General features: G+C 39.2%; 1 protein-coding gene across 2 annotated transcripts in view; it reads left to right on the top strand.

The window, feature by feature from the left end:
* TXNRD3 (thioredoxin reductase 3) overlaps positions 1-17509 on the top strand; it is a 33974-nt gene extending 16465 nt beyond the window's left edge. For both annotated transcript variants that reach the window (XM_073351344.1, XM_073351342.1), the window contains exons 8-16: positions 607-722; positions 835-1060; positions 1332-1424; positions 1955-2031; positions 3352-3508; positions 3715-3822; positions 9107-9202; positions 12092-12226; positions 12583-17509. In XM_073351344.1, coding sequence (XP_073207445.1) covers positions 607-722; positions 835-1060; positions 1332-1424; positions 1955-2031; positions 3352-3508; positions 3715-3822; positions 9107-9202; positions 12092-12226; positions 12583-12645 — 1071 coding nt within the window. In that variant the 3' untranslated portion in view covers positions 12646-17509. The remainder of the gene's footprint in view (positions 1-606; positions 723-834; positions 1061-1331; positions 1425-1954; positions 2032-3351; positions 3509-3714; positions 3823-9106; positions 9203-12091; positions 12227-12582) is intronic.
* Positions 17510-18294: the final 785 nt, after the last annotated feature.

Below are 18294 nucleotides of genomic sequence, written 5' to 3'. Positions count from 1 at the left end.
ATTTAGCAATATGAAGTCCCAAAGACTGACTGTCTTTGAAGTTGAGGGAAACTTAAACCATCCTTTGTTTTCTTCTCAACTGCGGTATCAGCCTGTCTTAAAGCACTTTTCTAGTCTACTCCTACACAAGCCTCAAAATTACTTGGATAACCATCTGTTTTGCTGCTAGCATCAACATCGAACTCTTATTTCAAGTTCTTTAAGAAACTTTCAGTCTAAGTTATTAGCTTAAACCTTCTGAGCCCTGCCCAAGTCAGCTGATCACTGTTGTTCAATGCAGCTAGTGTGGGGAGTGTAGTCTAGTGTATTTTCCCAATGTAAACCCATTAACAATGGATGTTACCATATAGTTCAGTAAAAGGATTTCTTAAGAGTATCTCTACAGTATAATGGCTTTTCACTTGGCTCCATCTGTTATCAAGACTCCTTTCTAAATCCTATTGCATTTATCAGCTGCTTGATAAAGTTGAGGCTTTTATTGTTGGCAGTAGGCCTTGTGACTCACAAGTTATTCCTGGCATCTAAGAATACAATAGTTCTGTAATTCTGTTTTTTTGTGTTTGTTTTTGTTTTTTGGTTTGTTTTTGTTTTCCTGTGTATCTCCAGGCAACCACCAGGAAAGGACAGGAAACTTTTCACACAGCACAGACATTTGTCCTAGCAACAGGGGAAAGGCCCCGATATTTGGGTATCCCTGGAGATAAAGAATACTGCATTACTAGGTGAGATGAGATGTTAGTCTCGGTTAATAAGACTTCCCTTCTGTCTACTTTTGCACATGCAAATTGAAACACAGCTGAATTGTAAAATGGTGTTTTCTGCGTTGCTTTTCAGCGATGACCTCTTCTCCCTGCCTTACTGCCCTGGCAAAACTCTAATTGTGGGTGCCTCTTATGTGGCTCTGGAGTGTGCAGGATTTCTTGCTGGCATTGGTTTGGATGTCACAGTTATGGTGCGCTCTATCCTTCTTCGAGGCTTTGACCAAGAAATGGCAGAGAGAGCAGGTGCCTACATGGAAACTCATGGTGTTAAATTCATCAGGAAATTTGTACCTACTCGGGCAAGTACTTTCACTTGTTTCTCTTCTTTCTTGCTAAATAGCCAGCCTGAAAGGAAAGGATTACCCAGAATGCAAGTGTCTTGTGATAAAATGTCTTCCAGAAAAAAAGTTCAGCTCTATAGCAGATAAGCTGAAAATTCTGTATGGCCAAGCTTTTATGTTAAAAGCATTTTATTGCTGAACATTCAGCAAGGTGTGTAGTGTATATGTTGTGTAATAAGGCTCTGCTGGTTAAGGTAACTTGGCTAAGATTATTAATTCTTTCCTACAGATTGAAAGGTTGGAGGAAGGCATGCCTAGAAGACTAAAAGTGGTAGCACAGTCTACTGAGGGACCAGACACTGTTGAAGGAGAATATAATACTGTAAGCAATTTTGTACTACAAATATATCCCTGTTATCAGGCACTAAATGATGCCCACAAATATGTATTTGTATCAAAGTAAAATGCATGTTAATGATCATTAAAACTCTTAAATCATTTGTACTATTTTGAAACAAAGGAAGGGAGGTACAATAAGAAATTCAATAATTCTGGCAACCTGCCAGCGTTGTCAACGTTCCATAGAAAAATAACAAGACTTTGATATTCTGTCCTGTTGCAACTCTATCCACAGAATTGCTGAAACTTTAACTCTGCTACGAGGGGGTTGACTGTTTTGTAGATGGTGTCATATGTTACCAGTTGTCTGTTCTGACTATTATTCTAGTATCAAGGTAATCTTTTTGCTGCTAACTACTGACACCTACACATTTTAAGCAACTTTAGGAAGTGTGGCTTCAGTTGTTCACTTGCTTAGTTTTCATTGAAAAATTGAAACAGAATACTTGGAATAACATTGATAGAAAGGAGTTCTTGATAGCTTCTTTTTTTGTTTTGTTACTTTTTTTGTAGGTTTTGATGGCTATTGGTCGTGATGCCTGTACCAGAAACATTGGTTTAGATAAGATTGGTGTCAAAATCAATGAAAAGTGAGTATCTTAATTTGTCTGGCATGTTCACTTCAGAACTGCTCTCAGCTTCTTAACCCTACCAGTAACTATTGATACTGATTTTTGAAATTCCTGCTTATGATACTTGTCAGTTGAGCATGGAGATTTTCAATAGCTTTTGTCCCAAGAAAGGGAGCATGAGGTGTTATCTTTTTCTAGAAACCACTATTTTTAGTGTGTGTGTGTGTGTGTGGGCTCCTGTAAAACTGGACTTTGAAGCACATATAAGTGTTGGGTTTTTTTAAATGATAAAACTACAAGCAACTACTTTTACCTCAGTTACTCTGATGTAGTCTGTAATGCTTTTGCTTCACTGACCTATGAGTAAGCTTGGGAAACTTGAATGATATTATCTGGCGAAATTATAAAAATGTGTATGGTTTTTGAGCGTTTTTTAATGTTTCAGTTGTGGGAAATTACAGGGTGTTAGACAGTGGGGTGTTCGTTTAATGACAAGTTGAGATTCAAAAAGTTACAACTGTTAAAAGATGTTGTCAACATCACATGTTTAAAATATACTGAGTAAACATCCATAAATCAGACTAAGTTCTCAGGCAGCTTTTCTTACTTTGCCTGTCTAAACTTTTCTAATTGTCAATAGAAATATTTTTTCATCCATATGTGTGTACAGTTGAATTACGGTTTACCAGCATTTACTGATTAACAATCTTAGCCTGTGTATGAGAGATTTAGCAGGAATACATCCACTAAACTGAGGCTTTACACTTGCATTTCTTAGAGAGGGCCCTTAAAATGCTAAAATAGTTTAATAACCTGCTTGTGTAAGGCTGACTCATGTTTCATTTTTCTGATTGATTGAACCTCATTAAATTCACTTTTCTGGTTTAACCAGATTTAAGTTAGCATTATGAACAAAGCAACAGTGCCCATTGACTGAATAGTTCTTAATACTTCCCTTGTCATCTGTGCTGATAGATTAGACTTTTGCTTAGGAGGGAGATGTCTATTACTTCAGCAAGCTATATAATAATCAAATAGAAGGACAGATCCTGATTTCTGTCCAATGTCAGTGGTGGTGTTCATATTTACACTTGTGTGCAGAGGTGAAAATCTGGCCCCTTAGGTACTGACTGTTTGGCATTGTATGGGAGGGAAAAGGCAGTAGTCTGTGGCCCAAGGAGTTTATGTTCTAACTAGAGCTGGCATAAATACTTTCTTTTCTTAGAGCAGTGCCTGAAAGTATTCTAGTGTCTCTGTGTAGCAGAATAGGTCTTTAACTGAATTGAGAAAGTAAGGTCAGAGTACTGATCTACACTTTGTTGGGCTTTTTTCCAAAAGGAATGGAAAAATACCTGTAAATGACGAGGAACAAACCAGTGTGCATCATGTCTATGCTATTGGAGATATCTTGGATGGAAAACTTGAACTTACCCCAGTTGCAATTCAGGCAGGCAAGCTTCTAGCTCGCAGACTTTTTGGGGGTAGCTTTATAAAGGTAAGATCATATTCTGTGGAAAATATGAACTTCACTTTCACCATGGTATTTACCTCAAGAGATTAGCAGGTGCTGGTTGAGAGTCTTGGGTCTTGTGCTACTATGACAATGATTTGGTGGTGCAGCTTGTTCACTTTTTTTAAAATGTCTCTACATAGGCATATGAATATGTAAATATAAAGAAAACTGAATTCTTTTAATTTTAGTGTGACTATGTCAATGTACCAACTACAGTGTTTACTCCTTTGGAGTATGGCTGTTGTGGATTACCTGAAGAGAGAGCCATTGAAGAATATGGAAAGGAAAACGTAGAGGTGAGAAGCTGAAGTCTTCATTTCATAGCTGCCTGTTTAAATGTGCTATTGTACCTTCTCAAGAAGCTACTGGTCTAAATGAACATTACAAGTATTGAGGAGATCCCTATTTAAACACTTTGGTGTAATCTTACAGCATTAGTCAAGTATTTTCTTTGACAGCTGACAATTTCTAAAGCTTGTCTCTCACCAACAGAAGTTGGGCTGATTCAAAGATTTTTCTCAGACACCTGGTGTCTGAAAAATCCAGAAGCATTTAACTTTAGGGATATAGTTCCATGTGGCTCTTGGAGTTCTGGGAAATCCAAATTGGATGAGGGAAGGTAATTTCACTTCACTGGAACAGCGCTGTAAAATTCTTTGAACCAGTACTCCAAAAAGTTATTCATCCCCTTGTGTGCCACAAGCCTTTGCATGTTCATTTTAGGTGATGAGGTCCTAAGTCGTCCCCTATTTTCTGTTTTTTGTTCACTCTTATTTGCCCTGTTCCTTTGTAAACTGTTTCACTTTTCCTCCCTGGCCAATTCTTGGGCTGCTGGCATGGGCTTTAGACTCTGATTTAATCTTCATTCCAGTTCCTTATGTCTCCCTCCTCCTAGTAAGGTTTTCACAAATGTATTTGCAATAGAATTGTTTTTGTAGACTCAAATCTGGAATTCATGCTTGTAGTGCCAAATGTTTCCCTCTGATCTATAGAATCATAGAACTGAAGGGGACCTCGAGAGGTCATCTAGTCCAGTCCCCTGCACTCATGGCAGGGCTGATTTATCTAGACCATTCCTGACAGGTATTTGTCTAATCTGCTCTTAAATCTCCAATGATGGAGATTCCACAACCTCCCTAGGCAATTTATTCCAGTGTTTAACCACCCTGATAGTTAAGTTTTTCCTACTGTCCAACCTAAACCTCCCTTCTTGCAATTTAAGCCCATTGCTTCTTGTCCTATCCTCAGAGGTTAAGAAAAACAATTTTTCTTCCTCCTCCTTGTTAGTCTTTTTACATACTTGAAAACTGTTTTCATGTCCCCTCAGTCTTCTCTTTTCCAGATTAAACAACCCCAATTTTTTTTCAATCTTCCTTCATAGGTCATGTTTTCTAGACCTTTAATCATTGTTGCTGCTCGTCCCGGGACTCCCTCCAATTTGTCCATATCCTTTCTGAAGTGTGGTGCCCAGAACTGGACACAATACTCCAGCTGAGGCCTTAGTAGAGTGGAAGAATCACTTACAACACTCCTGCTAATACATCCCAGAATGTTTTTTTACTTTTTTTGCAACAGCATTACACTGACTCATATTTAGCTTGTGGTCCACTATTACGCCCCAGATCTCTCTCCACAGTACTCCTTCCTAGGCAGTCATTTCCCATTTTGTAAGTGTGCAACTGATTTTGTTTCTTCCTAAGTGCAGTACTTTGCATTTGTTCTTATTGAATTTCATCCTATTTACCTCAGACCACTTCTCCAGTTTGTCCAGATCATTTTGAATTTTAATCCTATCCTCCAAAGCATTTGCAACCCCTCCCAGCTTGGTATTATCTACAAACTTGATAAGTGTACTCTGTATGCCATTATCTAAATCATTGATGATGAAGATACTGAACAGAACCAGACCCAGAACTGATCCCTGTAGGACCCCACTCGTTATACCCTTCCAGCATGACTCAGCCACTGATAACTACTCTCTCTGGTAGTGGTTTTCCAACCAGTTTTGCACCCACCTTATACTCTCTATTTGGAGCTGCTATGTGGCACTCTGTTTTTACTAGTTTCTGTTTTATAATTCAGCACTAACTTGGAAGTTACTATAATTTTAGTGCCAGCTGACTGAAATACTTAGGATGCTGCATATGCAATTCAAATTGTATGTGTGTGAGAGGGAGAGCTCTAAAGGACGGTGGCAAGCCCAGGATCTACTTGATGGGGGCTGTGAGGGCATACATGGTAATAAGACCAGAGAGGGATGGGCCCCTCTTTATTCACACTGAAGGGAGTGCCCTCACAACATACCAGTTTGTTACAGTTTTAAGATGGGGACTGGTGAGGTTGGGGCTCCCAGCACATGAATTTGGTTCCCACTCACTTGGGATCACGGCGGCAGCAACAGCCTCAGCCCAGTTGGTCTGGGGGCTAGTGCAATTCAGGCAATGGTGCATTGGCATTCTGAAGTATACAAAACATATCTGAGATCCCAGGTAGGGAATCAGTATTAATTTTTCCATTATTGTTCTCCTCCTCTTTCCTCTTTCTCTTTTCTCTCTCTCCCTTCCCCCCTCCGCTCCCCCCCCCCCGAAAAAAGAAGGGAAAAAAAGATAAGTCCCAGGCAGTCTGCGAAGAGCTACAAAATCTCTCAAAACTGGGTGACTGGACAACAAAATGGCAGATGAAATTCAGAGTTGACAAATGCAAAGTAATATATGTTGGAAAACATAATCCCAACTGTACATAGAAAATGTAATCTAAATTAGCTATTACAACTCAAGATCTTGAAGTCATTGTGGATAGTTCTCTGAAAACTCAATGTGCAGCGGCAGTCAAAAAAGCAAACAGAATGTAGGGAATCCTTAAAGGGATAGATAATAAGACAGAAAATATCATATTGCCTCTATATAAATCCATCGTATGCCCACATCTTGAATATTACATGCAGATGTGGTCGCCCCATCTCAAAACTGATATATTAGAAAAGGTTCAGAAAAGAACAAAAAAATTATTAGGGGCATGGAACAGCTTCCATATTAGAGATTAATAAAACTGGACTCTTCAGCTTGGAAAAGAGACGACTAAGGGGGGGATATGATTTGAGGTCTATTAAAATCATGACTAGTGTGGAGAAAGTAAATAAGTGTTTACTCCTCATAACACAAGAATTAGGGATCACCAAATGAAATCAAAACAAAAGGAAGTATTTCTTCACACAACACACAGTCAACCTGTGGAACTCTTTGCCAGAGGATGTTGTGAAGGCCAAAACTATAACAGGGTTCAAAAACGTAGTAGATAAGTTCATGGAGGATAGGTCCATCAATGGCTGTTAGCCAGGATGAGCAGGGATGGTGTCCCTAGTCTGTTTGCCAGAAGCTGGAAATGAGTGACAGGGAATGGATCACTTGATTACCTGTTCTGCTCTGTTCATTCCCTCTAGGGCACCTGGCATTGACCACTGTCGAAAGATAGGATATTGGGCTAGATGGACCATTGGTCTGACCCATTATGGCTGTTCTTAAGTAAAATACAGTATTTTAATTGCATATGCGGCAACCAGAGCATCTTAGGCAGCTGGCACCAAACAGAAACTATTGAAGATACACTTACAAAACACCAAAACAAAACTTATAACTGTTTTTAATTGGAATGCTAAACAAAGCATCGCAATGGCCAAGCTTATACTTTTTTTATTACTCTTAAACTATGTTAAGAATATCAAGGTTTCACAGTCAAGTGTTCAAAAGTTAGAAAATGCCAGAATTAGTTACCTGTGCAACCATAATTCAGCTCCTTTATCATGTATATGCATGAAGTCTTGAAGTACATGATCATGTACTTTTTCCACACAATCCCAGTCTTATTCAGTGGATAGAGTGGATGGTTGTGGAGCTGAATAAGGGTTATGTAGTGAAAGACTAGTCTGTAAGATCCCTGCCTCATTGGTGGCAACAGTTGGAATGTGTATAGTGAGTGAGATGGGAGTGCTGAAAAAAGGACTATACCACTGATCTCATAGGCATGTTGTGAAAATAAACTCAATGTGTGTGAAGCACTCACTGTGGTGATGAGCACCATAGAAAAACTTATGAGGAAATTTAATAATTCAATCTTCAGAATAAGGTTTGACCAATGTGTAGTGAATGAGACATAGGGATATGCGTTGAACAATGAAGATCAAATATTTGATGGATGCTCATTAAGTGAGCAATAGCCATTACTGCATAGAATAAGCAGGAGTTCTGTAGGAAAAATAGTCTTGAATTATATGATCAGACTATCATAATGCATATGCATAAGGGTAGTGAATTTAAAGATACACAGGCAGCCTTTTCTATTCTCTCTTTTTTAAGAGCTTGATTTTGCAACTTCACTGTTCTTCTAAAGTAGTTCTTTTGTAAAATTTCCTATCCTCCTTAAAAGGAAAAACGAAAACTGAAATCCCATCATGTGCGCCAAACCCACATGGTTCAGCAGCAGGATTAGAACGTATAGACCTCTGCCACTTGAGCTAACTGAGTAACTGATAGCAGTATTAGGTTGTAATCATCTGTGGACCAGCACTACAGAGGGGTTGGACACTTTGCCTATGGATTACACAGATCTATACTGATAGAGGAAATAGTGCGACTCTGGGATATTGGGTTCCATTTGAGGCTCTGGAGGGCAGTGTCCTCTAGCAGGCGCCGTCTTCTGCCCTTTCCCTTCCAACCTGTTCTAGTCTTTTTTTTCCCCACCACTGGCTTCTGCTATTAGTCTCGTTGCCCAGTAAATCCAATTGCCTGTCCCAGTTCTTCCACACTACCTGGATCTGTCATTGTCTCTTCTCCCTTCCCTTCCCTTCCCTTCCTCCCCCTCCTCCCCCCCAGCCTCTGGTTGCCCACTCATGTTTTCAGTCTCCACCTCTCCCAGTCCTAGTTTCCCTACACACCCATTGGTTTCCTGTTCTGCCCATCTTTCCTCCCCAGCTCCCAGACCTTTCCTCCTTGCCCAGCCAATTAGTCTCTGCCTCGGTTCTTCCCCATAATGTCATAAGTCCAGCTTTTGTGCCATCTGACTCAGACAGAGGGGACTTCTACACTGCCAGGGTGTCAGCCAGAGGGGATCATTGAGAGCACAGAAGAGACAGACTTCCTGCATCCCTAACACACAGGCCATACTTGCTCTAAAGCATGGGAAACCACTGGTGCTTTCCAAAGACACCCTTGCCCTCAGAAATGGCTGAACTGGTTTAACTGAAATTGTCCCAAAATGTTCAGCCTGAGGCTAACACCCAGCATGGAAAACTCCTGCCCAAATAGTTGGTTATAAGCAACTGGAAAACAGGATGTTTTGGGAAATGTCAGGCAAACTCAATAGGTAATGCTACTAGCCCTACATATAAACTCTTTGATTTGGAAGATGGAGAGTGGATGGAGCACTAAGTCCAGTTAGAAACTGGAGAGTAGTGCCATCAAATATCAATGAGAAATGGGTAGCTAGTAGGTTAGAGGTTTGGTTACAAACTAGGAAGCTTATAAATAGAATATATTAAAATAATTTAAATTTAGTCTTAACACTACTTCCTCTTGATCCTTGCAGGTGTATCACACTTTGTTTTGGCCTCTTGAATGGACAGTACCCAGCAGAGACAACAATACTTGCTATGCAAAGATAATCTGCAATAAACACGACAATGTATGTATTATAAATCTGGAATTTGTCTCCACTCTGAGCATGTGTTAACCTCAGAAGTAAAAGTCTGAGGCTACAGACTCAAGAACATATATTTAGTGATTGACTTGAGGCCAGAGTCTCAGTTTATGGCCAGTTCCAGACACACATTCTATTAATGCAGAATCCAAGTACATTTTATTAAGAACTTAAACATGTTCTTTTGATCCACCAGGTAACATTTGGTTGTGTCTAGCAGATTGAGCAGTTGGTAGTTGGCACCAGATTAATGCCTTATGAAACTTGTCTCAATTTGATAACATTCATTTGGGGGTGGATTGGTATAGTTGTGTTTGGATTTTTCTCTAGAGTGAGTTTTGGGAGGTGGTTGTTCCTTATTTCTGGTACTTCAGAAATTCACCTTTCATTCGGTTCCAGTTAAATGACTTTTCAGAGTAGCAGCCTTGTTAGTCTGTATCCGCAAAAAGAAAAGGAGTACTTGTGGCATCTTAGAGACTAACACATTTATTTGAGCATAAGCTTTCGTGAGCATCCGATGAAGTGAGCTGTAGCTCACCAAAGCTTATGCTCAAATAAATTTGTTAGTCTCTAAGATGCCACAAGTACTCCTTTTCTTTAAGTGACCTTGTGTTGCATGCATTTTTGCGCCGTGTTTAAACTTGCATATTCTTAAGTCTCTAACTTTCTTAAGGAAGTATACCCCTTTCTGTTCAGTTTCTGCCTCTTTTTGAGGATAGAAAACTTGCTTCTGGTTATAAAATTCTGCACTGTACATTTTTAATAGGAAAAACAGGATTTTGTCATATGCCCAATATGCTTTTAGCTGCAACAATACTTGGTACCTTCTAATACATAACAGACCCAACCCTGAAGACTTTTTTGGAGAAATATAAAATACTCTAGCAGGGAAGATAATTTGGCATAAAAATGACTGGTGGCTGGGAGCAGAAACACTGTTTCTAAATACTATATTGTATCTAGCTATATCAGAGGTGGCCAAACTATGGCCCGCGGGACTGTCCTGCCTGACCCTTGAGCTCCTGGCCAGGGAGGCTAGCCCCCGGCCCCTCCCCTGCTGTCCCCCTGCCACCACACAGGCAGCACAGCTGGCTCCAACTGGGCAGCAGGGCTGCAAGCTGCCGCCGCTCTGAGCAGCATGGTAAGGGTAGGAGGTCCCAGGGGGCAGACAGGGAGCAGGTGGTTGGATAGGGTATGGGAGTCCCAGGGAGCCTGTCGGGGCAGGGCACTCGGGGGCGGGGGGGGGAGTGGATGGGGGCAGGGTCCCGGGGTGGGGGAGCAGTCAGGGGAAAAGGAGTGGGGGGGGGGGGTTGGAGGTTCTAAGGGGGGCAGGAAGTGGGAGGGGCAGATGAGGGGCAGGGGCCAGGCTGTTGAGGGAGGCACTTTAGTTTACTGTAACATGTTCAACTTTACGGTAGAAACTATATAAAAACACCTGGGAAAGGGAGTACCTAGTGTAAATTTCAGATACCTCTTTTGAAACGCAAAGTAAATGGATGTTCACATACAATTAATATTGTATTATGAGGTATTTGGTATCCTGCCTTAAGTATTGTAGCCAGACTCAGTGTGGCAATAACTGTTAACACTGACACTTCTTCATGGGAAATATACACATTCTACTTTGAAACAATCCTGTTGCTGAGTCATTTATATTTAATAAAATACACAAGGGAAATTCATACAGAATTTTTGTTGCTTAAAGATAACTGCCAGTTTACTATTGCCTACAAGTTATTCTTGTCTGCAACCTCATTTGCCACTGCAGCCAGCGGTGACTTCAGAAACCAGTTAAGTTGATAAACTGAAACGTACAATAGACATGACTCACATCAGTAACAAGAGGGGAAGAAAAATAGCCAAAGTTCTCTAAATAGAACTTTTGCAGGCATCATGAATAGGTATTTAAATTCTGCCTTCGTATAAAGAAACACAGTACTATTTCACACATCAGCAACAATCTGAATGCACTGTATGTCTCTAGAACAGTGGTTCTTAACCTGGGGTGCATGCGGCCCCTGGGGGTGCAAGATGCCCCCTCTGGGGGTGCGAGACATGCCAGATTTTTTTTTTAGAAGGTAAATCATCTAAAACAAAAATTAAGGACACGCACGTAAGTACAACTACTTTGTTTCATCAAACCTATGTATTTATTAATATTATACCTTTTTAACGATTACCATAATATACAAACAAATATATATCTAGGTTTAAAGAACTGACCTACTTCAACGATATTTGGTAAGGGTGCAAGAACATATTTTGAGAACCAAAGGGGTGCAGGCTGCAGTAAAGGTTAACTACTGCTCTAGAATAATGAGCCAGCTGGTACAGAATTAGGCTTTGTCTACATTGGCAAGTGAAAGACAAACCTTTTGTCGGTCAAAGGTGTTAGTAAAACACCCTCCCGAAAGACACAAGTTTTGTCGACAAGTGCCAATGTGAACAGCACTTTGTCAGTAGGAGAGAGCTCTCCTGCCGACAAACAGCAGCTACACTGCGCACCTTTTAGTGGCACAGCTGTAGCAACGCAGCCATGTCGCTAAAAGCTGCATGGTGTAGACATCGTATGTTTCATCTTGAGCTGTATTTCTGAATTACAATGCTTGATTTAGTAATTCTAAAATGCATTCTGGGTATTGCTAATGAATACCCCCCCAGTGGTTAATTTGACTGGAAATGAACTTGAAGCTTTCATTTACTGACTTAACTGATGCTTATAGATGCCTCAGAGCATCTGTGCCAAGTGTACTGTTGACTCCGTTCATTTCGAGACACATCTTCAGTGAACGGGAAGTCGCTCTTCAAATATGAATATGAAACTTCACCAATACAAAACCTATTTTGCTCTGACCTAATTTTCTTTCTTTAAAGAACCGTGTAATAGGATTTCATGTTCTTGGACCCAATGCTGGAGAAATTACCCAAGGTTTTGGTGCAGCAATAAAATGTGGTCTCACGAAAGAATTACTTGATGAAACAATAGGCATACATCCAACATGTGCAGAGGTAAGGGGGATACTTCAACTTTTTCAAACCAAGAGTTAATTAATACTTAATATTGAGGGAAGTTACCCATGTGCAGGAAGAGAATAGACCCAGGGTGACTTAAATCTAAAATGTCATCACATTAAACATTTTTATTTTATATTTTGATGGAAGTCCAATGTTACTTTGGCCTTTTAATATACAAAGCATGACATTTCTTGTAAATAAGTAATTATGCAGTCTGCATCTTGTCTTCCTAGTTAAACATTTGTAGAAACCTAGCTTGTGGTATACTATAAGGGCAACCAACAGCCATTTAGACTACTGCATAAAGCATTAATAAATCCAAAAAGTCATTGTTTTTGTTTTTTTTACAGGTGTTCACTACAATGGAAATTACAAAATCTTCTGGAAAAGATGTCACTCAGGCAGGATGCTGAGGTTAAACCCTGCTGTTTTTATCTTTCTCTTGTCATGTACATTTTTCTCTTTGGATGGCTTAAGAAGTGTGAAATACACTTGAGTAAAATAAATGAAAGCAGCAGTAGCATCAAACCTATTACAACTAGAAATGATGCATTTCTTAAGCTTCCTCAGTAGATAATGTTGGCAATGGAAAGAATACAACAGCAGGGAAAACGCAAACTATAAATCCTGACTTGCTTGGAAGTGGCACATGAGTGCTTTTTTGAAGTTTTGGCTCAGAGCCCCATTCTGAGGTGAGCTACAACTGATGACTTACCTTGCAAACTTAGGAAACTTCTTTGTATGGTCAAAAAACTGAGCTTCCTTCTGAAGGAGCTTTTGAGTTGCATAATTAATTTAAAGTTAACTCATTGGGTTCCAGTGTTTTTTGTATGAATGCTTTAGATATAAGAATGACTGTATAATTGTATTACTCTTGCCAGCAGCTCATTTTACAATTCATGTTGGGTCACTTTTTTGTGTTTGCAGTGACTAACATGGATTTTAATGCTGTTCTTGACTTAGTTTTAAAAAAAGTTCATAAATCAAATACAGATGCTAGGCAGTGCAGCTAATGCACTCGCATTTAACCTCTAAAGACCTGGCTCAAGTACCAAATAAGTTACAGGTGAGAGAATTTTGTGATCTTTTCTTACTTCATAGTTGCTTTGCTACCATAACTAGTAATATCTTCCTGAAGCACAGGATTTTAATAGTAGGAATCTTGTGGGTCAGAGCTGAAGTATATTGAAAAAGCTCCTAAAACTTGTTGGTTGTCCTTGCAATCTGTGAGCCTAATCAGTGCTGACAGTGTCAAGTTTAGTTTCCACACCAATGTGTAAAATATTACATCATGTAAAAGTAATCTAACCTACAGTTCTGGCCTATCTAATAAAATTGGAGTCTCGATTATGGTCTTCTCTCCCTGTGTTATCTGTTCCATTAATACAGTAGCTAGAGAAATGGCTACACCACTAGGCACTAGAATCCACTTTATGGACTTTAATGAACAACTTACTACTACTTTAAATTATATTTTGCAGCAGAGAACAGTGACTCGTGCTATCATGCCCTGTGTAGTTCCTGTATAGTCAGCAGCTTGAAACCGTTCCCCCTTGTTCTCATGTTAATTTGGGGAAGTGTGTGCTTGAATTTGGTGCTTCAGTTTTGTCCAAATATGTTTTGAAAGACTATTTTGAACACTGTCTTATATAGTTTTTAACTGTTTAATCTATGGTGTATCATGACATTTAAAGTTCAATAAATGAACAATTGCATATGATATGTCAAATACTTTGATCAAGATACATTACATACATTATATGGCACCTGTCCTGGGTAGAAGGGGTTGTGTATCTTAAGCTTGTTCAGGAGCCAGTGAACTAGGTCTCTTGACACTTCTGGAAGATTTTTCTTAAGCAGTTACAGATGCAATCATATTTATTACTCAGTCTGTATACATGGAAGGACCACTCTTTGCATACTAAAGTTTAGTGGAGAAGAAGACCTCAATTTGGTACCAGGAACTGTATGCACTTCAGGAGGAAGAACTAAGCATAACTTTGGCAATTGAAAACTGCAGAAATGTTGAGTATATAAAATATATGCATAAGGAATTTGACTAGTTTTTTAGCATCAACATTTGTTGCAAAAGGTGCTAGAATACTAACAGTTCTTGGTTTTTTTATCACTTGGGATTGACTGTGGGGGTGGGAAGCACACTGCAGTACCCACAAATGCCGTAAAGCCCTAGCTATTATTAATTCAAAAATAGGATGGTCTACTGAATTTAACAGTACCATCTACCTGCAGAACTCTCTGACCTTTCTTTTTCATTTCTCCCATATCAATATTGCCCAAGCCCAACCCTACTTGAGAGTTTAGATCACTGCTGAAGTGATGATTGCAAAGTATGTACTAGAAACATACTGAGCATAAGTCTTGTCTGGGCAGCCTTACATGGATACCACATGTGCAGGGGTTATCTGTGCTTTGGATCACTCAGTTGTAACAGCTTAAAAGGGGACCAATGAAATTATACATTGCTTTGTGTGGCGCATGTGCTTGGATGAGTTGAGTGGCAATATAAATTCTAATTTACAACCAGACAGAAGATCTAAGAATGGAGGAGCAAGCAGAAGAAACAGATTCCAGAAGTTACTACTCTTAAAATCATGATTTGATAAGCAGTAAATGACAGCATAAATTGCTCAGGTCACATGTTACATTATGATTTTATTTATAGTTTATTAAAGGTTAATTATTAATAGATGATGCATTGTCCTGGTGGACTCTAGTCATAAGCAACCTATTAAGATCTAACGTACAAGCACGCTGTTTATAAACTCTTACCTATGTCTAACATGCTTATCAATCTATTATAAACTATGGCCAATACTTGTATAGTTAGCCTCTACGTATTAACTGAAGAGGTTGAGAGATGTACAATAAACAGTTTGTACAAAGAGGAATGTTAAAAATGGTATCAGTCTGCTCACAAGGAACATTCTGCTTGTAGCAATTAATCAGTGGCACTTCTCTTTTGCTTACAATGAAACCTTGCTGCCATTCTGATCTCTGCTTTAAAGATATCAGGCTTGCATCAAATGTGATTGTGTAAAAGAATTAGGATTCGAGAAATAAAAACTCAGTCATTCTGCTGAGCGTGGTGTTAATGGGCTTGTTGGTCTTCAACCTAATTATCACCAGGACTGGTGTGCCAGTCTCTGCAACAGCATTTTCCTCTAACAAGCTTTGTGTTTTACTTTCCTGGAGTTTGGATGTTGCATGGCAGCTCCTGAACCTCTCAGGAGAGGAAATATCAGACCAGCAGCAGCATAATATCCTCAGCAGGCCCTTCTTTCCAGCATCAGGATCCTCATCCCTCATAACCAGGATCTCTCAGGCATGCTGTATGTCAAGAAGCATCATGAAAGACACAGCAAGTGGGGATTGTGAGTCACACTAGTATTGTCAAAATACTCTAGTGGCAGGTTTGGGAGCTTCACTTGTGCTCTGCTAGATTACAGAACTATACCTGGAATAAATTAAAGGCTTTGATGAAGCCTGATTCCCTCAGAGAATTGAATTGGGTACCTGCTAAATCCTCCCCTTTTGTTGACATGTCTGTAGCTCCTATTCCTCTCAACTACTAGGTATCCTACAATAGAATGCTGCACTTCACTGCTGGAGCATATCACAGATAAATTACAGACATGACTGCATTAATATGAGCAACCAAAGATTTCAGCATAGTGTGGGAATATGAGTCAAATAGGACTTTCCCTTCTCATGCCAGGTAAACAAAGGATTCTAAGTACTAGGTACTTTCTTTTCATATTCTCTGTAAGCACAGGATCTAAAAAGTATTTTCCTTGTTTTGATGGCAGAAAAGCCTGTCCAGACAAACCTCTATTCATGTTTGTCTTGAGTTTCCTTTGGTAAGTTGATGGAATCTGCTTTTTTTTTTCAAAAAAAAGCAATGTGGTAGTCTCATGTAATGGCAAAAAAGTGAAATACATTAATCCAATTAAAATACTAGACACCTTAGCCTGAAACTTACCTGAGAAAGCATACTTATGTTCCAGCTCCGTTGCAGGGGCAGTATTCATCCAACATAAGGCCATACTGTGTCAGACCAGTGGTCCATCTAGCCCAGTATCCTGTGTTCTGATCAGGGGCCATGCAATGTGCTTCAGAGGGCATGAAACACTAGCTCGGGCATCAAATTCTCTCTGGTGCTAAACCCTGCTCAACATGCTCTGAAACATTTCAGTGACAATCTGAAAACTTAGTTCCTGTAATGTGGATTTAAGTTCCCTCTGTGAGCTCATGATTGTCTCTACACTGGTCACTACAACTACCATCTCTTCAAGGAGAAATACCTGCAGTTCTAAGAGGCTATAGCAAAACATTATAGTATTTTTATATGGTAAATGGCTGAATGAACCTTGTTCTAGATTGTGATCTCACTATTATCAAAATAGAAATGACATTTCTAGGCCCATTCTTCAAAATGGATGGAGTGAGATGAATTCTTCCCATTCCCTATTTGTAAAGAAAATACTAGCATTTAGCATCTTACGCTGCTTAGTTTCTACAGTTAATGTCTACTAGGACAAAACTCTTAACAGAGCAGTCTAGTAATTGAGGGGATAAATCTTAACAAGAAAGTGAAATTTACAATCTTTATTTTTATCTCCTTAGAAAATGTTCCATAGTTGGGGAAGTAGCATAGAATTCCAAGCCTGTTTTGGTAAACTAATCTAAGCAGTCATTCATGATATTAAGCCATGTCAAGATCTCTGCTAGTAGATTATTGGTATACTCTCATTCAAGATAGCACTCTTGACCTTCAGCAGTAGTTCACAGGAGAGTAACCCCCTTGTCTGGTTTGTTATATTTAAGTTCAATTTTCAAAGCAAATCAATCTAGGCTACATCTAGCTTAGGGGTTGGTTATGGATGCCAGTCACTGTAGTATCTGATTTAAGTTCAGACACTATAGCATTGATAGTAATGGAGATGCATTTATTTCCTTATTAGATGCTTCTCAAAACATTTTCCTTTCATGTTGCACTTTCATATTAGTAAATCTACAAAGTTATTTGTAACTGGAAACAAATTCAACTATATTACTCAGCCTGCTGTTAACCAAAACAATGTCTGTGTCTGCTTTATAATTAAGGTTGTGTCTGTATGTGCATCATGTCTCTTGAAGCAGTGAATAAACACCAAAGCTGCACATTTTACTAATAACTGGAAGAAATGTCTCCAAATGCAGGAATGGTAGTAATTATAGCACATGCAAATATGAAAATAAATTAGTTTGTGCAACATAGTCTTTGACTCTGACTGTAATTACAGCTTGAGTATTGTAATTTGTCATTAGTAACACTTGAACAGGTAGTTTTACCTCTGTCATCGTTTCACAAGCTAAGCTGTGTTTGAGTCATGAGGAAAAGGCCAAGGTTTTTCTAACAGATACAGTTTGAAGTATCTTACTGTGACTTTAGAAGGATAACTGTTTGTTTAAAAAATATTGTGTGATATTTAAGTGGGACTGGCTGAAAAAATTCCGTCAAATTTTTAAATGGAAAATGTGTTTTGACATGGTGCAAGTTTGTGGAAAGTCTATTTCCTTGAACACTTCATATTTTTTTATTTTAAAAAAACTTCTGGCAATGGGCAAGGACCTTTTTTTTTTTTTTTTTTTTTTTTCATTCAAAATTTTTTTCTTTTTCTGCAAAACCCCAAAAATTCCAACAGAAGATTTTGATAAAAACTGGATTTTTCATTTTGTCAGTGCTCTACTTTGGGGAGGGGACACATTTCTTGACCAGATGTACTTTTTACTTAGTGTTGCTACACATACAAGATAGTCCAACTAAGAGTAGAGAATAAAATTCTCAATTGTTACCGGATATGTCTGTTACTTCGAGGTATGCCCATTTATAAGGGTTACTCTTCTGGGGAGGCTGGGGGGTTTTAGTAATTCTATTGATGTACTGCTTGTGTCACTTGTGTGTTCGTATGGATCTCTACTTCTCCCTTCTGCAGGACCTAGGTTCCCCAGGGCTGGATTCCTCCAGTCCCAGAATCGGATGAACCCACACTAACAGCAAG

Source organism: Lepidochelys kempii, chromosome 7, assembly GCF_965140265.1.
Source record: "Lepidochelys kempii isolate rLepKem1 chromosome 7, rLepKem1.hap2, whole genome shotgun sequence".
NCBI lineage: Eukaryota > Metazoa > Chordata > Testudines > Cheloniidae > Lepidochelys > Lepidochelys kempii.
Note: the sequence above shows the minus strand (reverse complement) of the source record. Positions and strands in the feature narration are given on the sequence as shown.